The sequence below is a fragment of the Epinephelus lanceolatus genome, chromosome 3 (assembly GCF_041903045.1).
Source record: "Epinephelus lanceolatus isolate andai-2023 chromosome 3, ASM4190304v1, whole genome shotgun sequence".
NCBI lineage: Eukaryota > Metazoa > Chordata > Actinopteri > Perciformes > Serranidae > Epinephelus > Epinephelus lanceolatus.
In genome coordinates, this window is record NC_135736.1 from 6,600,245 (window position 1) to 6,625,760 (window position 25,516).

Below are 25,516 nucleotides of genomic sequence, written 5' to 3' on the forward strand. Positions count from 1 at the left end.
GGCAGCAAAGAAACATTTCAAATATTTTATAGATAAGTAATAATGTAACAATCGTTAAAAAGCTCAACTTGTACGGATTCCAGTTTTATGTTTAATATTGTGCAAAACTGCGTTATCTTACTGACATCAGCCTCAAACATACTTCAGAATTTCAAGCAGCATTCTGGTTTCAGGTCAAAGGTGCTACGCTGGACAAATTCGAAGAAATTGCTTCAAAACCAAGAGAAAAATATGCATTCAAAATTGAGGAATATGATGGACTCACAACAATTCTGGAAAACTTTCAAAAAAAGATCTTTAGTATGGAAGGTGATGTTGATTTTTGTTTTTCCCCTTTTTGTACAATAATGCTGTAGCAAAAATTGATTTGATCTTCCTGGTGTACCCCAGTAACAGCACCATAAACTGCTTATGTCTTTACATTTAGGCACCAAAGAGGCTCAGGCAGGAGACATGACTGATGAAATGTCTCAGAGTGGATTCAGTGCTGTCTTCTATAATGTAAGTAAAGTCAAAGAGAAAAAATCTGAAGAAACAATACCCGTAACTATGGTCAACCATCACGGTGCTTGATAACCATTCATACATAAGTGAAGGTAAACAGTTTCTTTAAAGTATCTGACCATGTTTGCAAAGAGAATGTATAACAATAGTTTAATAAAATATGAATTAAGTCAGGCTACATGGTGCACCACACCCTTGTTGTTATTACAGTCTATTATGTTTATAGTGTTATGATTCACCTCAGCAGTACCTAGCAGTCGAACTGTTAAAGATTTTGTGTCCTGAGAAAATGCTGGACAACACAGAAAGAGGAGAAAAATTGTATTAAACACCACAAGTCTGTTACTACATTACCTATTTCTTGCATTATATGTTTTAAAAACATATTTTAGTGTAATGTTTAGGTGTAAAATGAGAAAATTTGTGACCTGGCTGCAATATTGGAAATTGTCAAGCCAAAATGAAGCATCACTCAGTGGCCAGGGCAAGTTTTCTCTTTCTGTACATACATACATACATACATCTATGTATATATTAGGGCTGTTAGCATTAACATGTTAATCACGATGCAATTAACACCCTACCATGACGCGTTAATGTTTTTTTAAACCTCTGCTAATATTTTCGCCGTCGCCTCTAAGGAATCCAGTGGTACCATCATGTTATGCTAGCTTCTCAGGAAGGGGGCTAAATAATGTTCCAAAGTTAGATTAATTTTTTGCAAGGGAAAAACAGCATGGCCATTTTCACAGAGGTCCCTTGACCTCTCACCTCATGATATCTGAATGAAAATGTGTCCTGTCGGTACCCACTAGTCTCCCCTTTACACACATTTCCACTTTATGTTAGTTCCATACAGTTTGGGCACAAACTATGCACTTTTGTGCATGCAATGTTTATTACAGATTTATGACTTAAAAAAGTTGACAAATAGTGCTGAGCTGCATCTCAAATTAATCATCAGATTTCCAGCTTCCAGGTGATATATATCACTCACCATACACAATGTTTTGGTTTTTGAGCTGCGAGGGGCCGACAGCATTTTGTCTGTTCTGTGGGCTGCCTTGTTGAGTACAGAAAAATTCGGAGGACACTTGCTAAGCAGCGTATTTTGGCTCCTGGGAGTTTGACCAGGCTGACAGTGAATTTCTACTATAATTGGGCATATACACCATTTGGCAGATGCCAGTGGTTATAAAACTGTGTGGTGTTGTTTTCAACTTGACTGACTTGTTTGTTGGAGAGGAAATCTCTTTTATTTTTGGATGTCTGTTCATGATTTCCTCTCTGCTGCCTCACTGGACCAACCAGCCACAATCTGACTATTGATTTGTCTCCTCTCAACATAACTACTGTCGGTAGCTCCACTCCTCTCTGTGCTCTGACCTGCACATTTCTCTCAACAGGAGAGACTGATTCTGGGTTCAGTGGGATATAACAGCTGGCGTGGTTCTCTTCAAGACATTCATGGAGAAGACAAAACACAAATTGAGGATCCACTCATGGAGATGGACTCCTACATGGGTACTGAACATCAGGATATTTCTTTCTTTTCAGATGATCTGCCTCTTTACTAAAAATGTTTTTTTGGCTTGAGATATTGATGTTCTACTTTATTTAAGGTGATGTTTGGGGAAAAAAACATGGGTTCAATTAAAGTTGATTCAATTAAATTTTATTATAAAGCCCAATATCACAATTTGCCTCAGGGGGCTTTACAACAAATGACACTACCCCCCAGAAAACCTTTAACGGGGGGAAGAAAAAATGGTAAAAAACCTCAGGAAGAGCAACTGAGGAGGGATCCCTCTTCCAGGATGGAAAAACATGCAATAGATGTCGTACAGAATAGATCAACATGATAAATTTGCAGTAATCCGTATAACAAAATGACACATAAAGAGAGACAGAGATGGGGCAAGAAACTGAGACAGAGACAGAAATTGAGACCGAGAGAGACAGAGACTGAGAGACAACCAGGGCAAGCAGTAATGACGATAGCTACAATAACAACAATTTTAGTAATAATATTATAATAATAATAACAGTAATTGTGGTAGTATATGTTGTAAGTATATCTTAATATATGATAGTATTTGTATGTGTGTTAAAAATGGCTTTGTACTGTAAATGAAGCAAATACATGAGATCATGAACTAAGTGAGTGCATATCTACAGTCCTTCATAAAAGGACACAATAGCTTTCTGTTTCTTAAGAATTAACATGATTAACATTAACACTTTCTAACCTGCATTTTAACACAAAAAATGTAAAATCTTAACGTATTTGACGTGAATGAACATTTATCAGATGGTGTGTGTGTGTGTGTGTGTGTGTGTGTGTGTGTGTGTGTTGCAGGATACTCTATATCTGTTGGAAAGAAGAATAACGCTGCTCTGTATTTCACGGGTGCACCACGATTTAACCACACAGGACAGATCATTCTTTTCAGACAAAATGACAAGAAGTGGTACGCAGCACAAAAAATTGAAGGGAAACAGGTTAGTGGAGCATCTGATTTATCATACATATTCCAAACAGAATTTGTTTGTTGTTTGCTTTCAAGGTGGTATGTTCACCATGTTTGTTATTCCAGCATTAGAGCCAGTGTCTATTTTTAGGACATTTCTCTACCCTGTACCTAAAGAGCAGGAGCCTGTCCAACAGACAGGTTTATGTTTTACCTTTGAGATAACCTTGCTCAGTAACCTAGAAACCCCTTCACACTTACATTATATCCGCTGTTAGAAGACTTAAGCTTTAACCTTGCAAAGTTGTTCAGAAAACCAAATGAATGTTTCTTGGACCAGGCTGCTGGGCCCTGATTGTGTTTTTGCAGATCTGTTTTGTACATGAAACAACAATTTAAATGCAACACTTTTTTGGTTCCCATTTTCAAAGGTTTGAGGTAAATATCTAAGACTTTTTTTCTATGCATTCAATAATTACATTTCTCTCAAATTTTGGTCACAACTTTGCTAAAATCCGTGTTAGTGAGCACTTATTTTCCAAGATAATCCATCCACCTGACAGGTGTGGCATACCAAGATGCTGATTAAACAGCATCATTACTACACAGGTGTGCCTTGGGATGGTCACAATAAAAAGACACTCCAAAATGTGCATCTTCACCTTGAAAAAAGACATTTATTTGGATATCACATAACTAAGTGCTACAAAAATACAGATTTGGGTTCCAGATACCCCAAAGAATCAGTCAGTATCTGGTGTGACACCATTTGCCTCAAACAGTGTGACACATCTCCTCCATATAGAGTTGATTAGGTTGTTGAGTGTGTCCTGTGGAATGTTGGCCCACTCCTTTTTAGTGGCTGTGTCAAGTTGCTGGCTAGTGGCAGGAATTGGAGCACACTGTTGTACATGCTGTTACAGAGCATCCCAAACATGCTCAGTGGGTGACATGTCTGTTGAAAATGCTGGCCATGCAAGAACTGGGGTGTTTTCAGCTTCCAGGAATTGTGTAGAAATCCTTGCAACATGGGGCCATGCATTATCATGCTTCAACATAAGGCTGTGGCGGCATTAGTATTAGAGTTAGTAAACTGTTTGCCCGCACAATGCCATACTCTCCGTCTGCCATCTGCCTGGTACTGTGTAAACTGAGGTTTATTTGTGAAGAGAACACTTCTGCAAAGGACCAGACACCATTGACCATGAGCATTTACCCACTCAAGCTGGTTACAATGACGAACTGCAGTCAAATAAAGATCCTGCTGAGGATGATGAGCATGCAGTTGAGCTTCCCTGAGATGGTCTCTGAAGGTTTGTGCAGAAATTCTTCGGTTGAGCAAACCATTTGTTGCATCAGCTGTTCAGGTGGCTGGTCTCAGTGTCAGGTGAAGACCCTGGATGTGGAGGTCCTGAGCTGGTGTGGTTATATGTGGTCTGCGGTTGTGTGGCTGGTTGGATGTACTGTCAAATTCACAGAAACAACATTGGAGACAGCCTATGGTAGTGAAATGAACATTCAGTTCACATACCAGCTCTGGTGAACATTCCTGCAGTCATCATGCCAATAGCACACTCCTTCAAAACATACCAATCTGTATAATTGTGTTGAGTGACCAAACTGCACATTGTAGAGTGACACACCTGTGTAATAATCATGCTATTTAATCAGCATCTTGATGTGCCACACCTGACAGGTAGATGGATTATCCTGGAAAAAGAGGAGGGCTCTCTAACACTGATTTTAACAAATTTGAACAATTAAGTCTTTTGTGCACATAAAACTCTTACATCTTTAACTTAAACTTGTGAAAAATGGAAGCAAAAACAAGTGTTGAATTTGAATTTCTGTTCAGTATAAAATGCATTAGAGATGCAAAACACTGCATGTTGCACCTTTTGAAGAACATGCAAGGGCACGTCATTTTTTCTGCAGTTGCAGAAAGGAAACCAGAGCACTTCCTTTAGACTGGCACCTAGTTTTATTGTGAGAAACTGAAAGAGTTGTTCAAAGCATAGCAATGTTAATCCTAACTTTACTTCTATACATGTAGGTTTTTCACAAATGATTAAGGGTTGTTCTTCTCTAACTCAGATGATATAAACTCTACTCTCCAGATTGGTTCCTACTTTGGTGCAGAGCTGTGCTCAGTTGATGTCAACTCAGACGGTGACACTGATTTCCTGCTGGTGGGAGCTCCACTGTTTTACCAGCCTCAAGAGAAGAAAGAAGGCCAGATCGTCATCTACACACTGACTAATGAGGTGGGCTGGGATAAAGGCTCAGTTTTAATGAAGTGTTTAAGCTTTTGTGATGTTACTAGGAGCTAAACAAAACATTTATTCTCTTAATTAACAGACATATGTTCTCATGTCCCACAGATGCAACTGAACAGTGAATGGAATGTGACTGCATCATTCTTGGGGAGATTTGGCACAACCATATCCAGTCTTGCAGATCTAAATGGAGATGGACTCAGAGACGTTGCTGTTGGAGCCCCCCTTGAGGACAATAACAGTGGGGCTGTGTACATCTACCTTGGTGACAGACAAAGAGGGATACGCGATACGTTCAGCCAGGTGAGACAGAGAAAACCTGGCACATTATATTTTTGATTTTGTTTAGTTGAATTTTTGGGGAAAAAAGGTAGTTGGCACATGAAACAGCAACAGATCAGAGGTTCACTATGCTGGCAGAGGGTGAAAAAATATATTTCCACATCAGTCAGTCTCTCCCTTGTTTATTCAACATCATCAGGGTTAGGCAAATGTGTTTCTTTGCCAATACATCAGACTAAGACTGATTTTTGAATAAAACTAAAAAGCCATCCTTGGAATGACATTACTTTTGTAGGGGATAAGATTATCATCAGGATTTATCAATGATTTTGGTATTTACTTTTAAAAACTGTATCTGTCTCATCCTGGGCATCTATCAAAATAACTAAACACTTAGCATCTGACTTTTAGTTGTTCAATCTCTTGTTATTCCAGAGAATCATGGGACAGAAAATATATCCTGGACTGAGATTCTTTGGACAGTCAATTGATGGGGACATTGACCTTGGAGAAGACGGACTCCCAGATATTGTGGTTGGATCACAGGGCAATGCTGTTGTCTTAAGGTATGGATACTGGATAAGTTGTCCACTATAGGGAAGATCGGCGGTTCAATCCCCAGCTCCTCCAGTCTACATGTCGAAGTATTCTTGGGCAAGATACTGAACCCCACATTACTCCTGCTGGCTGTTCCATTGGTGTGTGGTGTGAGTGGAGTGGTTACTGAGGAGCAGGTTGCACCACACACTCTGTGTGTGTGTGGTGTGAGTGGAGTGGTTACTGAGGAGCAGGTTGCACCACACACTGTGTGTGTGTGTGTGTGTGTGTGTGTGTGTGTGAATGGGTTAATGTTACATGTAGTATAAAAGCGCTTTGAGTGGTCGGAAGAGTAGAAAGGCATTATACCAATGCAGTCCATTTACCATATCCTATGAATTAGCACCCAATGAATGATGTTACATCCTTAATGTTCAGTTATGTAATTAACATAAAGTTAAAGAGGTTAGGTATGGGAAAAGAAACATGGTGAGGATGTCCCTTAAAATGAATCAGTTCAATCAGAAGTTCACACGATTCCGAACAGATGTCTCCAAGTCCTAGAGGAAAGTCTGGGTTTTTGTGATCCATCCACCACCCAAACCTGCCTCCTTACAAGACCGCTCAGGACTGCTTCCTTGTTTAGGCCTGTCAGTGCATTGGTCCAATTCGGTCTTACTCCGAAGTCATCAAAATCCAGCACTTGGGCACTAACTTCTGGCATCAGACACAGAAGAAACACATTGTCGGAGAATCAATCAAGTGCTATGCGACAATCTACAAAGCTGATCAATCATCATGTACTGTGTATGGTTCATGATGAGTGTCTAAATGAAGTGACCCACTGCCTATATAAAATGATTCAATGGATGAGTCCAAAGTCACAATTCAAAGGCATGGACTGGTGTCTTGTTTGCCCATCCTTTATGCATTAGAATACAAGTATCCACCTTATTCCAAGCCCCCATGATACCCTGTGTGAATTATGGGCGGGAGTCAGGTGTTTCCCAGTGGTAATGGTATGCTAATGGTATGCTAATCCTCTTTCCTAGAGCTATTGGGAAATAAAATATGAAACACACCAACTGTTACACCTCAGATGGGATAACATGATATTATCTCTATCATCTCTGCCAGCCATCACAAAGTATTAATAGTTTTCCTTTTTAATCAAGCGCTCGGGTAATTAGCTTGCCTTGCTACGTTAACATATTGTTAAATTTGACAGAGCCCAAGCTAGCTTATGATAAACATCTGCACCTTCTAAAAAAGGATTTATGATTTCTTACAAGTCTTAAACAGACACTAACACATTTGGTGAAGATTTGCCATAATTCAGTATTAATTTTAGCTCCATGTAAAGTGAATTAAATGTGATGTTTACCAGCTAATGCTTCACTTGTCTGCCTTAACAGCACAGTTATCAGTTTTCATAACTGCTGATTTATTAAACTGGAATTCTACTTAGTAAAACATAATGCTGAATTTAGCGGCATATCTTAGTAATATTAGTAATATAAAGTAGTAATATATATAACTTTAGGCATTATTTTTATATGATGATGAACCAAGTATGGTAAATCAGACATTCACAGCCTAGATGAACACCTAATTCAAGGTATTGCTATGCTATTGAGTTAATCTTATAACATACAATTTTCTAATGTATGTTGAGAATGCATTCAGACAGGGAGAGACAGATATTATCTACTGATGTTGAGTGACAGACCTGCCATTGTAGCTGTCATTCTCTTCCGCAAATTCTGATTTTTAATGCTTTTTCTGCTCTCTTAATTCTTTCGGTGTTAATATTCCTTATGTCCAAGGATGTGAAAACAAAGTGTATGCCTTAGAATAGAGGATGCATGCAAATATGGGAAAAATCCTGTCCTATATTGATTCAGTAAGGGTTAGTGCATTTTTACACTGTATGGTACCGGTTGAAACTTCTTCCTCTCTGTAGGTAGGTGATGGAAACTGGATCGTCAGATACAAGAACAAGCTTTTTTTTCTGCCTGCATGTTCAACACACTGTTGTTCAATCAACAAATTTAGCTCAGTCTGGTGGTTAATAACATTATGGGCACGACCAGCTCAACAGGTCTCAGAGTTCCACAGGGACATTTTAGAAAATGCTAATTTAATGATATTAAGTATCTGTTAAAAAAACGAAAGCAATATTTGCTAAACTGAAGGTGAATTAATTTAAAAAAGAATCACAGTTGGCAGTTGGCCACCATGATTAGCTACTCAGACTAACCGTAGACAGTCAATGGGACTAACTACTTCCACTATCTCGCTGGAAGTTCTACCTATAATCATTTCTAGAGTAGCACCTTCAGGAATAAGGTTGATAGAAAATATCATTTTCAAAGGCTAATCCTTTTATTCCTTTTTTTGATAAATGTCATTCAGGTCCAGGCCCGTCTTTAATGTCATGGTACAACTTTCTTTTACACCTGAGGAGATAAGCACTGACAAAATTGACTGCCTGGACAACAAAGATGAACATTTACCAATGGTAACCTTAACAGCCTGCTTTGAAATGGTAGAAACAACAAAAAGCAATACAGGTATGGACCTGACCCAATAATGTGATTCATTAACAGCTGCTGATACTGCTTACTCAATAAGTGTGTTACTTTACTCTTGCTGTATTCCTTTTCAGCAGAAATGAGCTCTGGACTAAACATCTCATGGACACTCAATGTGGATCCAATGAGACAAACACCTCGAGGTTTCTTCAGTCCATCCGACAAGAAGACTAGGAACCTTACCTCCACGCAGGAGCTGAGAGAAGATACCTGCTTCAACTACTCCATCTACATGCCAGTATGAATTTAATATTCACCCCCATATGCTCTTTGACTATGAACAGTTATCACCTATCTGAACATCTATAAATATCATCCATGTTTTGATATCTCAGCTACTTAGTATTTAGCGCTTTCCATTAACCTCCATAGCATACTTTAAGTCAAATAAAGTTTTATGATTTTTTTTAATAAAGAATAACCCCTTGAGATGTACCATCTTGTTTTCAAGGGGACCTAAATAGAAATATTACAATATAAGCACAATTAGACAAAACATTTAACAGAAATAAAAGTAACGTGATAATTAAACAATACCAAGTATGACAAAAACAAACAAACAGACCACAATGATGATAAGAGAAGACAAAACAAGCAACAAAAAACAAAACAGTAAATAGATGCACAAAATGAGGAGATCATATTCCAAACAGAGTATAAAATGGATCATTCAATCACAGATGGAAAGGTGTTTGTGTCAGTGATAGCATCAAATAATATAGTTATATAACATAATTAAACAAAATTATAGATGTGTTATTATGAACATGTACACTTGATCCTATGATAGGAAGACAGCATTTTTGAACAAATGGAAAGATGATATGGATCTATTATTTAAAGGTAGATTATTCTAAACAGAAGGAGCTTTAAACATAAAGGCCTTCTTAGCTCATGTAAAGGAGAGGCAAGAACAAAGCTACATAGTGTATTATAAACTATACTTAGAGATAGAAGGTTGGCTTTCGATGCAGCCTGATATATAACATCAGCATAATTTAAAAAAAATACCAGTATTGGAAAAAAGGGGTTGTAATACAAGCTTTTTTCAAACAGTGAAGTCAATGAAAAGCAATTTCTGGACCAATAAAGAATACCAATACCAAGGGTAATTTTCTTTACAATATAATTAATATGACATTTGAATGAAAGATCAGAACCAAGCCATAGTTCCAGGTATTTGGTGTGTTCAGCTCTTTGCAGTGATGTACCATCAAGACAGGTAATAACACATGAACTAGCTTAAGATTTAAATTAAAATGCTTTTACAAGTAAAATAAATCATAGTGTCAGATTTAGTTTTATTGCTAAGTAATTTATTAGCGGCAAGCCAGTGTTGTAGGGTACTAACATCAGACTGCAAAGTTCATTCAATCTGTAATAAATTAGTTTTAGATGTATATTATTGTGTCATCTACATAAAGTTGAACACAACATTCAGAGAAAAACTGAGGGGAAGTCATTAATAAAAACCAAAAATAAGTGGACCAAGAGTTGAGCCTTGAGGCATGTCTCGTTGTTGTATAATGTAGCAGATTTGCTTCCTTCACTGAGCATGCCAAGTGTATTTAGAGTTGTGCCCGTAGGGTTCTACATTGAACAGATTTCTCCCAATTGTGTTCAGCTGTGTCTTTTACTTTACTTTAACTTTGGGCATTTTTCAAGCCAAGACTTGGCATCAAAAATGAAAAAGTGCTGATGATTTCCATTAGATCTTCTATGCTTGTTATGATATAAAAATGTAAAAGCTTGAATCTTCATCAACCCACTTGCCTATGTAGCAACACCTTTTCTGTTCCATTGTCAGAAACTTGGCTTGTAAAACTATAATCCAAACTTATTCACGTTCATCGCCAGAAAAACCCTAAAACAGTGATACTAATAATTATGCAAATACATTGTTCATTTTTCAGCCCTTTAGATTAATACTAAAACTAAACTTTCTAAAAGTTTTTTGTCTGCACTTCAACAATAAGCAGATAACTCTCATTCTTCTTCTTCTTCTTCTTTGCAGAAATGTGTAAAAGACACATTATCACCCATCAGCATCAAATTAAACTTTTCCCAAGTTGACAGTGAGAGTGCAAGTGCCATCTTGAATATGGACAGCAAAAGGCAGGCTGCTGTTGAGGTATGTACAGTGATTACAGCACAAGGCTACAGCAGTCACATGAATTGCATCCTTACTCAATTACTAAGACATTTGTGTTTACATAAAGAAAAGAACCAGTGTTCTGCATATTACAAGGCACACAGCAAGATGTAAAATGGTATTCTGACTTAAATGTGTGATAACAGCTTTTTGTTAATTTGCCTTTTGGCACTCTTTTCCAATCGGGGATTGACCTTTGACTCAGATAGCAAATACTGCCTTGAGAACATATTTGTTACTAAACCTGAAGCAGTCAAAACAGTCACTTTTTACCAGGCTAGCCAGAAACTTAAAATGTAAAGCTTTACTATTGTTTTGTCAAGGAAACTGAAACTGAAAATACAAATCTTCAAAGACCAGTCACAAATATAAACAGTATGAATAAGCTCCTGTATATCAGGCTTTTGGCTTCAAAGACAATTCTAGTCACTTGAGTTTATAGCCAGCCTGATGTTTAGCAGGTACAGAGTGCCCCAGGAACTTGTTCTAGTACCTGCAAATGAGTTACCATTTCTGCACTGCTGGTAGTCAATAGGTTTTTGAATAAGTTTTTGGTTAGACAACTAAAAAAAGGCCTGTGGTAAACACAAGCTTAAAAGACATTCACATTTTGTTCTCTGACATAAAATGCATCAGAAAATACCAAACCAGTGATTTTCTAAGCTTTTATGTGTCTTAAAGAGGTGGTTGCTAACAAGTGGCTAAATGAGACTACAGAACGTCATCATGCCAAACACTTGTTTACAGCCTCATTGTGCTAGGAATGTTAAATCATGGGACCATAGTGTAGTTTGTTTATAGCCTAATGACAGCCTTTTAACCTCTGGTGATTGCATTTAGGCTTCAAAAATCATAAAAGTGGTTCATTTGTGAAGATTATCTTGCTGAACAAAATGTGTAAGCATCATAAACGTTTGTTTGCCACAGAGCTTATTCTCTGCAATAATCCACAGTCTAATGAAAAAATCCCATAGGCTTTTTCACAAGGGAACCAGGAGAGCACTAACCTCTGGGTCGCCTTACAGAAAAATATCATCCTTAGTGCACCCTGTAGACCTTTTCAAACATGACATAAACAATTTAATGGGTCCCTTTGTATTTTGTGTCTAAATGTTCTGCAGGGTATGCAAAAGCCTGTTTATACATGTGTTTCAGTGAAATGGACAGCCAAGACATATTGCTTTTCACACCTGTGTCTATCAAGTGTCTCCAGCTTACCACTTGGGTTCAGATTTCGTTACAGTCACTGCCAGTACAATCCAACATGTGTCCTTCTGGAGGGCAAAAGGATGGACAGTCATGCAACAGTTAGTCGCTTTAGTACATTGTCACTAAGCCACTACGACCTCCTGCACTGATGACGTGGTACTTGTTAGGAATGAATCAGTGTTTGCACTCCAAAAGATATGTTGTTAAATGTGTCCCAGACCACCTTGGCAAGTGGTTTGAGTGATTGGATCACAATGCATCTTGGTGGTCTATCAACCTGCTGGTGAAATTGGATGAATAATCAGAAGTCATTCAAATTATTTCTCTGATTACCTTACACATCTGTGCAAAATTTCATATCAAGACATTTAAAATAATTGTTGATAATTGACATAATTGTTGAGATATTTCAGTTGGGACCAAAGTGGTGGAGCAGAAAGAAGTGTACCTACCTACTAACATTGCCAATTATAGAGCTATGTTATTGGCATGGCTGTAAACCAGCATATTACTAGGGCTGGTAGATGGTAAATGTAGATCAGCTTTTCGGGTCATTCCTGTTATGTTTCAGTCATATCATCATCATTATCAGAATCATCATCATCATCATCTGAGACAAATAATGCTGATGGAAAGCACTGTTCTATTTGAACATGTCTGTTCACAGAACCTAGAAAGGTTGTTTAAACTGGTAACTGTTTTAAACCTGTTTAAATTTTGTTTTTTGTGTCTTGTTCTGTATTTTATATACAGGTTCCATTTGAAAAGCATTGTAGAAAAAATGACACCTGTATTGCCGAACTTGAGGTGGATTTCAACTTCACGTACGTATATATGACAAACACAGCACAGCAACTGTAATATTAACATCATATGACCAAATCTAAGAACTGCTCTTTTTTTCTTAGGAGCCCAACATTATTGGTGGTGGAAAATAACTACTTCAACATTTCTGTAACACTGTCCAATCACGGTGATGACTCATACTACACCAGCCTAACAATGCACTATCCTCCAGGCCTCTCCTTCTCTATGATGGCTCTTAAGAAGGTGACTTAAAGTTAAACTTATATATCATGTCCTGCTCAGTGGTTGCTCAAGTGATGTCATGTAAATGAGCATTGTTTGGGGCTAAATAATTAAATTTTTTTAGTCCAAGGCTGTGGAGTTTGAAAGAAACAAGCTTATTAAGCTCACAGGCTACATTAGTTGCTACTAGCTATTAGCAGCTACAGCTGCCAGAATCTCCAATCAGTTTGTTGGTCTTGGAGTTGCATTGTGGGTAACATAGGTGCCAGGTTTTGACAAGGAAGAGGAATTCTTAAAACTGTCTCTCCTGATTCTGACAATGTTATAGGAATGCAACATTATACTCACACAATGGTTTGTAGGTTATCCTACGAATTAGCACCGACCGAATCATGTCACGTAAACAATATAAAGTTATGTACTTCAAGTTATCTTATTGTGGTTTGGTTTAGGAAAAGAAACATGGTGATGATGTACTTTAAAATGACTCAAAGAGCCAGCAGTTCCAAACACGAGTCAAAGTCCTGTGTTTTGTGGCCCATCCACCACCTCAACCTGCCTTCTTATGAAACCACTTCCTTATTTACTCCCATCAGCGCATTGGTCACGTGATTGCAGCCTTCCAAAATAAGTGGGTTATACACAAATTACTGACTTATGATTGAATGGGATAACTATGAATTTTGGTGCATTACTTATCACAGGAAAACAAACACAGTGAATGTAAACTTTCTGGAGTATTGTTGGCCACATGGCAACAGCCTACCCATTTTAATAACTACTTTTAGCTGGATAACGCGTCATGCTACAAGATACACGTCATCTCAAGCTAGTTCCATGAGTATCACAATGAGTGAACTGCAACACAGTCACCAGATCTCTGTCCATAAAGAGCACCTTTGGGATGAGGTGAAATGAGAAATTCACAGAATAATAGCACTGCTGAAAAATCTGCAGTAACTGCAAAGGGGTCCTACCCTGTACTATACAGGCGTATCTAAAAAAGTGACCGCTGACTGCAACTGCTACATACAATTTTGGGTTTGAGTCATTGTCTCTAATTTTGCATAATGACTGGTAATGAAAACAACCCCAGTATAACCCCAGTTCCTGTAACTTAAACTATACATGATGACCTTATCTGTGTTTCATCCAGTCATCAATGTTTACAACCATTCCATCAGAGAATAGCTAAAGAGGAAGCCTGATTATTCAGTCTCTGTTGAACTGCTTGTCAAAAAAACTCCCTGACATGTCAACTAACTATCAGCTCTTTGCACCTCTTCTATACAAGCTGCATGTCAACAGATAAGATTATTAATATATGTCACACTTTTTGTGCAGTTTATTAGGAGTCATGATAGTTATTATGCATTATCTAACAAATAAATTGTAACAGGGTTTTAATGATGTCTTATTGATCTTTTATCTTCTATGCTATGTAAGATGACCTTGGGTGACTTTAAAGGCACCTCCAAATAAAATTTATTATTATTATTATTATTATTAGTATTAGTATTATTATTATTAGGGGAAAAAAGAAAAAAAAGGACATTCATTAAATGAATCTTCACAGATGCCAAGTGCATTACTTTTGCAAAGCTTTCTTTCACACTTCTTGTGTCACAGAGGAAGAGGGTGATTTGTAACCCATGCAGGAAGTGTGGGTTGTCAGAAGCATCAGAGTGTTTCAAATCACAACATGACACTAATGCTGTTTGAAATCTTTAGACTTACCTGTAAGTTTGAATTTTTTTCTTCTTTTTTTTTGTTTTTTCATCTACAGTCCTGTTAACACAAATGTCACAGCAGTTAATTTAAGCTAAAAACTTTCAGGTTTACGTTTTTCAGTTGCATTCATAAAATTTCCATCCAACTGAGTCAAGTAATTCTTAAATAAACTAAAAAAACTACAATTTTTATAAGTAAATCAAATAACACTGAGGTGAACAGACTATGAGAAACTATAGCGCACAGAATTTACTTTAATAAAGTTTATGTAATTACTGTTCATAAATTCCACGTGTACCCAATATATTGATTAACATATTTCAAATACACAGAATTTATTAAACATGAATACGTAACCTTTATATAGTAAATTTAACATTTTTTAACTACATAGAATTTAGTAACAGTACTTATGTAAACTTTAAAGTGAATTTTGCATATTTAAAATACAAAAAAACTTAACAGTAATTACATAAAAGTAATTCAACATACTTAGGCAACATAGAATTAAGTAAAAGTTATTACATAAACTTAATTTACACTGAACAAAAATATAAACGCAACACTTTTGTTTCTGCTCCCATTTTTCATGAGCTGAACTCAAAGCTCTAAAACATTTTCTATACACACAAAAGACCATTTCCCTCAAATATTGTTCACAAATCTGTCTAAATCTGTGTTAGTGAGCACTTCTCCTTTGCCGAGATAATCCATCTCACCTCACAGGTGTGACATATCAAGATGCTGATTAGACAGCATGATTGTTGCCCAGGTGTGCCTTAGGCTGGCCACAATAAAAGGCCAATCTGAAATGCTCGTCATCCTCATCGGGGTCTCGACCTGACTGCAGTTTGTCGGAGAGGTGTTCTCTTCATGGATGAATCCTGGTTTTCACTGTTCAGGGCAGATGGCAGACAGCGTGATAATGCATGGCCCCATGTTGCAAGGATCTGTACACAATTCCTGGAAGCTGAAAACATCCCAGTTCTTGCATGGCCAGCATACTCACCGGACATGTCACCCATTGAGCATGTTTGGGATGCTCTGGATCGGCGTATACGACAGCGTGTTCAAGTTCCTGCCAATATCCAGCAACTTCGCACAGCCATTGAAGAGGAGTGGACCAACATTCCACAGGCCACAATCAACAACCTGATCAACTCTATGCGAAGGAGATGTGTTGCACTGCGTGAGACAAATGGTGGTCACACCAGATACTGACTGGTTTTCTGACCCCCCCCAGACCCCCCCAATAAAGCAAAACTGCACATTCCAGAGTGGCCTTTTATTGCAGCCAGCCTAAGGCACACCTGTGCAATAATCATGCTGTCTAATCAGCATCTTGATATGCCACACCTGTGAGGTGGGATGGATTATCTTGGCAAAGGAGAAGTGCTCACTAACACAGATTTGTGAACAATATTTGAGGGAAATGGTCTTTTGTGTGTATAGAAAATGTTTTAGATCTTTGAGTTCAGCTCATGAAAAATGGGAGCAGAAACAAAAGTGTTGCGTTTATATTTTTGTTCAGTGTAAGAAAATTTAACATATTTGAAATACATAGAATTGATTAAAAACAATTGCATAATCTTTATTAAAATAAATTAGGTACATTTTATGAACTGTAACTGCATAAATTCTCATAGTCTGTTCATAAAATTTCTTTGAGTGTTCCAGAGGATCTCACTTAACACATTCTTTTTTTTTCTCTTAAAACAGGCAACAAGACCAACAGTCCATAGCTGCAGAGATCTACAAGAAATACATGACAGAAGTATATGTGATGTGAGCCGTCCTGTGTTTCGCAGCAGAACATCTGTGAGTCATTCTGCACCCTGACACTCTCATATCAGACAGAAGTGAAGTTTCAGAAATCAAGAACTGCAACCAACTGCCTGAACTTTTGACATTTACAACCATGGCAACTTCTCCAATGCAAATCGTTGGTCTTTCACTCTGACTCATACCTAACATCACTGTCTGTTTTTTTGTTTGAAGGCAACATTTCGAACTTCCTTCCGCGTCTTGAACAATTATGAGTGGAATGACACAATTTCAATGACTGTTACTGGGAAAAGGTAGATACCTTCTTAAACAATCCAACAAACAGAACAAAGCTTAACATTTTGTCTGTATTATTAAAATATCATTTACTACCATAGCATATTTCATGTTTGATACTCACAAGAAATGCTTTTTTTTCATCCTCAGTGATAATGCAAACTCCACCAGGATCTCTTCCATGGCAAAAAGCATCCCTGTACAGTATCAAATTAAAATGGCAGTAACAGTGTAAGTGGTACTATTCACTTAAATAGTTACATATGTATGTATAGAATCCAGCCAGTAGCTAGGTTATCTCACAGCTACCTTCATATTGTGATCATTGTGAATTCTTTTTTTCTTTTTTGTTTAGGAAAGACGACCCTATCACCTACATAAACTTCACAGCTGAGGATGCTGGACCTAAGAAATTGGTTGCTATATATAAGGTGAGGCAGTAAATTGCTATGAAACATGCAATCATCCAGTCCCACAGCAAATGTTAACTCTTCTATCATTCAGTACTGATCAAGCTGCAGTTTTAGACCTGCATTCACTGATTGTCTGGTTACTTGGGGCATCTCAGCTATCACCCAACACAACACTGACATAATGGGTGTCTTCCAGTGGTGTAAGGTAGTTAGGATGGGCCCCAGTGCACCAGTGCACACAAATATGACGGGCCAGTAATGTATGCTATCGTGCACATATATCCTTACATGATCAGAGACTTGACATTGGATAACATTAACATACGTATTACCCAGCAATCATGAATACATATCTGTATTTCACAAAAATGACCAAAGAAAAAAATACCAAAGAAAATTAGAAATTACTAATTTAACCATTTTAATTGTTTATAGTTTATTTGGAATAAGCATATAATTCTGTTACAGATGCTATTGACTATTTTACAACAAAAAAATAAAAAACAAAAAAATTAACATAATAGATTTCCCTTTTTCAAGGGTATATGCAATGTGTATAGCAAATGGCACTGTTTTTAATTTAATGAGACCAAGAAATGTACACTTACGTCTGCACCGATAACTGCGATAACACTGAACACTGAAATTTGGGTTCTTAGAAAAATAAACATATATTGTTACCTCAAAAGACATTACAGTGAACTTGTTACTGTAGCAAACAGTTGACTACTTACACACTCAGCAGCAGCATTACCAATCATTTGTAATCGTGTTTGAGTTCACCTGACAAATTTTAGTCCAATATTCACTCTCCTTTTTGCTCTGTTTTGGTCTTCAGCAACCCTAGGGTGAACTAGAAATATGCACTCAATAGAGTGCAGATCTCTTCCACACGAACTGATCTTGGCCACTCTAGCAGCCTTCCAGCAGACGCACTGCATCACGTTTGCACCTTGTCATTTCTGACAGAGCTGCGAAGTATTGCACAGAGCAGATCAAGTTCTGCTGCAGGCACTGTATTTGAACTATAGATATGATGTTATTATGAGAGAGTCCAGTCCAAAAGTGGGTTGCAACATGGCCAAATGTGAGTATGGCGCTGTTTAATGTATTAATCTGTGGGACCTTGAACCAGTGACTAAGGAGAAATCTGAAAACTGTGGCTGGACCAGTTGGGAACCATTGGTCCAGAGTGGTTTCAGTCTGCATGGGTGGCCACCTGGCAGAGATCTGCACTCTACTGAATGCTCATTTCTAGTTTACCCTGGGGTTGGTAAAGACCCAAACAGAGCAACAAGGAGAGTGAATATTAGGCTATAGTTTCTCAGGTGAAGACAAACATGATTCCAAAAGTAGTTGTAGGACAGGACAAGGGGGCAGGAACAGAGATGGTCAGATGACACTTAAACAAAAACAGTTGTGAGAAGAGAAAGAGAAAAGGCAAGATGTCAGGAAAAAGATTATGAAGGAGGAGGAAAAAGATAATTCTTAAAAATCAAGTGTGTAAAATTTAGGGGAATTTGGGGGCGTTCAGCTTTGAGGATTGCAGATTGTAACCAGCTGAAATTCTCTCGATTAGAATTCCTTCGATGTTCATTGTTAAGCAGGTTTTTAACAGAAGCTGAATTATCCTCAGAGGTCACTTCCTCTCCTAAACAAATGCACCAGCTGATTAAAACCAGCAAAAACATTGAATAAAGCAGTTTTACGTTATAAATCAGTGTTTGTCTAACACTGCTCAGCCAGTCGCAGATGGCACGCTAGCCCAACACCTGGTAATATGTGCTCACCTTTTATTCTCTGATACTTAATGTGTGCTCACCTTATTTCCAATCTAGACATTCAGGTGTTTTTTACCATGAGCACCATGTCTCCTCTCAAAAACAAAAAAATATTTGTTAAAAAAAGTCCGCATTTTTCCGAGGGGCTTCTAACTATGGTGGCCAATGCGAAAACATGAATGGCCCTATCTAGAGCCAGTGTTTGGTTTGTCCACTCTGGGCTACTGGGGAAACATGGCAGTGCAACATGGCAATCTCCACAGACAAGGACCTGCTCCCTGTGTAAATGTAAACGGCCCATTCTAAGGTATGAGAAACACAGTAATTCTTATTTTCAGGTGACTATACATGAAAGAAAACATTCTAATTATATTATATTTAATTTCTGCCAATATATCCTCCTTAATCCCACACACTGCACCTTTATAGATGCTTGTGGGCAGATTTTGCTACCTGTCCTGTACCTGTGAAGCTAGCTGTTGCTAAGCAAAGCTAACCGGCTGCTGGCTGTAGCCTCATATTAACCAACCAGACTGGAAGCCAATCCTGTCACCTAACCCTCAGCAAGGAAGTGAATATTTCCCAAAGTGTCAAAATATTCTTTTAAAACTCTCTCTCCCTATCCACAGATAGATAATCTTGGTTTCAAGGCTTTTCCAATCAATGTGTCCCTGTTCTTCCCAACTAAACTGGAGCATAACTTTGAAATGATGAACTATCAAGTCTATGTCCAGCAGGTAACTTCGCCACTGTCAGAGAAAACGACATATTCTTATCTATACTGCTGCTGTGTACAGAATTACAAATCCTTAATGCTTACAAATTACTTTCTTTTAGAACAAAACTGAATGCACAGCCACAAATGACATGAATTCTGAAGTAAGTTAAACATATCTAGTATCAAAATATTCTGAACATGTTGTGAAATGATCCCTAAATAAAAAGAACTTTTGCTGTGTTACAGTACTGCACGCCAGAAAAATACTGCAGAGTCATAGTGTGTGACAGTTTCATCCTGGAGAAAGAATCACCCACTGAGTTCACATTGTCAGGAGACATACAGTTCAAGGATCTCAAACAGCATGCAGCGGTACGTAGCAAGAACACACAGACAGAATACACAACACATGTAGCATTAAAAAGGATGAGTATATCATTGGTTGACTCTTACTTTGCAGAACATAGCCTTCCTTAAAAGATACACTGGAGACAGCGCAGAGGTTAAATTCAAAAGCTTTATACAAGTTGACTACGACAAGAATCGATATTTGCTGGACTCTCATAAACAACAGGTACGTAGACGTATGACCACAGTAATGCCATTTCAAAGATTTTGCTTTATTGTTTTTCAGGATACCAAATTTATTGTATTTATTAAACACAAAATCAATATGTTTTTTACACAGCAGAAGTCTGGCAATGATCCAACAATGAAATGGGTACATTCAGTCTACACACAATGAGCCAAAACTTTTTTATATATAAGATATTTTAGATTCTTATTCAAATAAGCCTACGGCCCCACTTTAAAGATTTTATTTTTCTCTGCCAACAGACTGAAGTTCGGGTTGAGTTCATTATTCCCCCGAATCAACTGCAGATCATTGCAACTGGAGCTGGATTGGGATTCTTGCTTTTGATCATAATCGCCATCATCATGTTTAAGGTGAGAATCAATTCCCAAATTAAAGAGTTTCATTACAAACCAGGACAAACTTCTGTCCTCATATCAGAGCTGTTACTGAATTTATAAAAAATGCTTTGTTTGTTGTGAAATGGGTCGCCAGGTTATGTGGTCTAATGATTTTTCTTGTGTCTGTCATAAGTTGGGTTGCTTCAAGCGAAAAACACTTGAGTATTATCAAGAGATGGAGGAGGAAGCTACTCTTCAGGCAGGCACCCCTACCAAGTCCACCACTGCCCCCACCCAGGGAGCAGACAGCCACTCAGAGACTGACAACAAGCCTGACCCACCGCCAGAGGAAAAAACTCTTCTTGATGATGGTGAGACAAATGGCAGCATCCAACCAGCTGATCCAGAGAAGGGACTGAATTAAATGGATAAACCAACCTAACTGCTTGTGTCCACATAGCGTTTTTCTTTGGCAGAAACGGTTAGGGTGGGTGACACCACAAAATTTGTTTTTGATCTGATAATACAGGGCCAGAATCGCCAGCATCGATATCGATACCAGTACAATACTTTTTGTTATTAAAAGTGGCACATTTCTTTATATATAGGGGAAAGCAGTTGTCATGATTTATTAGGTGAATAATCAATGTACTTAAATAACAGCTAATGATGACCAATTACAGTTTGAAAATGTAACATTAACCAATGATGATGACTGGATTTGATTTATATATTCATTTCATGACAATATACCGAGATATTCCTTTTTATTTTATTTCCCATTCTTTTTTTTTTTTTTTTTTTGTCACTGCTATTATTTGTTGGATTTAAGTAGTCAGGCTCGGACATACTCTCATTGAATGTCCACAAAACCGATATGGTTGCCCAGACCGCATGGCTGCATGCATAGTACGATTGCCAGAGCGCCTTGAAAAAAGATGCTTGGCATGACGATTTTTCTCTAGGCGGTCGCATGCAACAGCATACGCTCTGTCCTCAGTGGGAATAATTCAAAAACAACTCTGGCGCTGAGAAAAAGAATGCTATGTGGACACAGGCCCTAAGTGGACTGACTGAATTATAAAGCATGCAGCATGCACAGGAGCACAATACTAATGAGTGACATTGTTAAAGGTATAGCTCCACATTTTGAGAGTTACGCTTCTATGCTTTCTTGTTTAGAGTTAGATAGGATTGATACCACTCAGGAGATATTAGCTTAGCATAAAGATTGGAAACAGTGGAGCACTGTTAGCCCAGCTTTCTCTGATTCTGACAATCTTCACCTTCCTGCCGTCTCAAGCTCACTGATTAACATGTTATATCTTGTTTGTTTTATCTGTACAAAAAAAAAAAAATATATATATATATATATATATGAGGACTTTTCAGCTTTCAGTTTTAGTTTTACAGGGGGTTGTGTGGCAGACTATTTTTTGCAGATTTTTTTTTTTTTTTTTTAATAGAGCCAGGACAGCTGTATCCCTTCATCTTCCACTCTTTATGCTAAGTTAGACTGTCTCCTAGCTCTAGGTTCATATCAACAAAGAGGGAAATGTAGTTTGATAAAGGCAAAAAATTAACTCAGGGTCCATTATTTCATTGTTAGCTTTTCTGAGCTATGAATGGCATATCTGTCCTCCTCAGCAGGTACTGTGTGCTCAGTTGGAGATGACTTGGTCACGAGGTAACTGGTGGTCAGGTATCAGGGGGATGACCACCAGACCTGATTAATATGAGTCCCCCCATATGTTGAAACAATATATGTGCCCTTGTGTGGGAGTAAGAGAGTTTAACACTCATGTATACTGAACAAAAATTTAAACACAACCTTTTAAATCAAATTGTCACCAATGTGTTAAAATCCGTGTCAGTGAACACTTCTCCTTTTCTAAGATAATCCATCCACCTGACAGGTGTGGCATACCAAGATGCTGATTAAACAGCATCATTACTACACAGGTGTGCCTTGGGATGGTCACAATAAAAAGACACTCCAAAATGTGCATCTTCACCTTGAAAAAAAGACATTTATTTGGATTTTACATAACTAAGTGCTACAAAAATGCAGATTTAGTATCTGGTGTGACACCATTTGCCTCAAACAGTGTGACACATTTCCTTCATACAGAGTCCTGTAGAATGTTGGCCCACTCCTTTTTAGTGGCTGTGTGAAGTTGCTGGTTATTGGCAGGATTTGGAGCACACTGTTGTAGAATAGAAGTGTTCACTAACACTGATTTTAACAAATTTGTGGCCAGAATTTGAGAGAAATATTGAGTGCATTCAAAAAAGTCTCAGATCACAAACGTGTGAAAAGTGGTAGCAAACCAAAGTGTTGCATTTAAATTTTTGTTAATACTGTATAAAATACTTTACCTGGGCAAGCTGGTGGCACTTGGAGGCATGGTGAATGGAGGTAGAGGGATACTGTAAATAGTGTTGAGAATGCTGGAAGTGGGTGTTAATAATTGTACATCTTTGAGATCAATTTTTGTGTACATTTGCAGTATTGTAAACATATATTCACTGTAATATCGTGACCTTCCTTTGTTTGTATGTACATTTTATTTTTAATTAGCTCCCATGTGTTGAAGATATTCTTGTGGGCGCAGTGTATGTGTGATTTATGAACATGTTTTAAGCTCTCTATCAATAAAACATTTTGTCCGTCAGATCTGGGTGAGTGCCTGAATTTTGTATCAAAGTATAATCTTGTGTTTTTCATGTATCAATTTATGGCATGTAAATACATTTTTGTGCCAGTTTTAAACAGAGACACACCTTTGTTCATGCAAAAAAAGAAACAAATTTAAAAAGATATTGCATTTTCACTGACAGTCTGTCGAGATAAATGACTTTGCCCAACAACTATGCACATAGATTTAGGAAGGTGCAAGTTATTTTAAAAAAAATCTATTATGACATTTATTACTGTAATTTGTACTTTCCACAATGTTTCTGTTGAGAGGTCTACTTTTTTTAAGAGAATCCATACATTAATCCATATATGTTAATTAAAATTAACATTCATTTTAGCATGCAGCATTCACACCTGCAATTTTTTAAAGATTCTCTAGTTAATACTGTAATTTGTACTTTCCACAGTGTCTCTGCTGAGAAGTCCACTTGTCTAAGAGAATCTTTCAGCTATTCTTCATCTCTGGCCTAAAAAACAAAATTTCAAGTTAAGAGAAAATGTTTTTATTGACTTAAACGGCAAGGAAGCCTTAAAACATACATATATGTAGATGTGTTTGTGACAGGGGCATATACATATACAGTACAGGCAGTGCACTGAGGCCTGTGGGGTGGGGGGGGCTTTGCAAATGATTCAGATTGCCACCTTTGAACTACACTTGTGTTCAAAGAACTCACATTAAATTAAAAATGGTGCCATTAAGCCCTCAAAAATGCAAACCCATCTCTATCATGATTTTCTTTTCTTTTCTTTTCTTTTGATAAAATAGTCAGTAGCACTCTAAAACAAAATTAAATGTGCCTTGTAACTAGCAACTAGAGTGCACTAGGGCCTTATATAATAGTGTGCACTGGAGCCTGTGGTAACTACCTTACCGTAATATAGCCCCAGAGCAGCTCATTTCAAACATGCTGCCTATGCCAGTTGGCTTAAATAAGAGAAACACAAAAACTTTACTTTATGGTTTGAATGAGGAATTCAGCGTAACTGGGACTGGACTACTTTTACAATCTGGTGGGAGGTGCATGGGCAGACACTGTTGTTTAAAATCTACTAAAACACATTGAGCCACACTGTTGTACTGGGTGACGTGTTCCTTCATTACAATCAACACACACTCTCTACTTTATTTGGACTCGATCCCATGTCCACCATCCCTTTGATAAATACATACTAGAGCACCAAATGTGGATGAATCCACCAGTGAAAATAGTCCCCCACAAATGCACCTACTGCTTAAGTAATATTTAATGAAAACTACATTGACCAGCTATTTTAGGAAATTACTGAGCCTTTTTAAAAATGACACTGGAAATTTGTGCCCGACTTTCAAAGGTTTCTTCCATTGGAAGCAATAGACTTAAAGCTGAGAGCCATAAAATGGTTAGAGAAGTCAGAAGGTTTTGAAAGATGGCCCAACAATACGACATGCCCTACGATTCTTATGTCAGAACATCCAAGTACACCACTGGCCACTCTGTGAGTTTCATGGCTTTGAAAACAAATGTTTAGGGTGGTTTTAGGACAGGTTCACACATGGCCATAGGCAGCAGTGTTAAGCCAGGCAGGGGAAAGCCAAATTCTCTGAAAATGAGCAGTCCCCACTATTTTGATCTTAACCACTCTATTCCATCATAAACAACCCAAAGTTGAAAAGCATTTTCCATCTTTAACTTAATGCCCTTTTACGATCAGTTCAACTATTCACAGTGAACAATATTTTGATTATGTGTGCCCAAACCTTTGCATGCCACTGTAGGTAATGTAGCTATAGCTACATGTTTCAGAATGAATTTATTACTCTACCACCAAAGATTCATCACTTGACATGACTGCATCTGCCTGAGTCTCCCTCCACTCGACCATGAAATATGTAGGTTATGCAACCGACTGGCAACAACTTCTGCTTCGAGCAACAGAGCTGTTGTGACTTGAATGCAATGAAAGGGGGAAGGGGGAGGGGGAGTGCGACATCTAGCGGGTAATGTTATCAATAGCACCTTTAAGATAGGGGACATACAATAGTTTTGGAACAGTATTGTGCTCTGGATCAATGTTAATGACCAGGTCTTCACATGCATGTGAAAAAGCACATGGGTGATGTAATACACCTACCTACTAAACATTATTCCACTGATCTAC

At 37.8% G+C, this 25,516-nt stretch overlaps 1 protein-coding gene across 4 annotated transcripts in view; it reads left to right on the plus strand.

Annotated features, from left to right (window-relative positions):
- The window catches only part of LOC117255965 (integrin alpha-L), a 63,770-nt gene that overhangs the window by 8,034 nt on the left and 30,220 nt on the right, over positions 1–25,516 (plus strand). Inside the window, exons 9-31 of one of the 4 annotated variants that reach the window (XM_078163869.1) lie at positions 174–309; positions 428–501; positions 1,911–2,028; positions 2,864–3,006; positions 5,093–5,239; positions 5,357–5,554; positions 5,969–6,099; positions 8,486–8,643; positions 8,739–8,902; positions 10,679–10,795; positions 12,779–12,849; positions 12,934–13,075; positions 16,505–16,603; positions 16,784–16,863; positions 16,997–17,077; positions 17,202–17,277; positions 19,670–19,777; positions 19,878–19,919; positions 20,005–20,130; positions 20,219–20,332; positions 20,447–20,479; positions 20,596–20,706; positions 20,867–23,348. In XM_078163869.1, the coding sequence (XP_078019995.1) occupies positions 174–309; positions 428–501; positions 1,911–2,028; positions 2,864–3,006; positions 5,093–5,239; positions 5,357–5,554; positions 5,969–6,099; positions 8,486–8,643; positions 8,739–8,902; positions 10,679–10,795; positions 12,779–12,849; positions 12,934–13,075; positions 16,505–16,603; positions 16,784–16,863; positions 16,997–17,077; positions 17,202–17,277; positions 19,670–19,777; positions 19,878–19,919; positions 20,005–20,130; positions 20,219–20,332; positions 20,447–20,479; positions 20,596–20,706; positions 20,867–21,097 (2,700 nt within the window). In that variant the 3' untranslated portion in view covers positions 21,098–23,348. Of the gene's footprint in view, positions 1–173; positions 310–427; positions 502–1,910; positions 2,029–2,863; positions 3,007–5,092; positions 5,240–5,356; positions 5,555–5,968; positions 6,100–8,485; positions 8,644–8,738; positions 8,903–10,678; positions 10,796–12,778; positions 12,850–12,933; positions 13,076–16,504; positions 16,604–16,783; positions 16,864–16,996; positions 17,078–17,201; positions 17,278–19,669; positions 19,778–19,877; positions 19,920–20,004; positions 20,131–20,218; positions 20,333–20,446; positions 20,480–20,595; positions 20,707–20,866; positions 23,349–25,516 lie in introns of those variants that run through there. The other 3 variants (XM_078163874.1, XM_078163872.1, XM_078163877.1) reach the window with 3 other exon arrangements.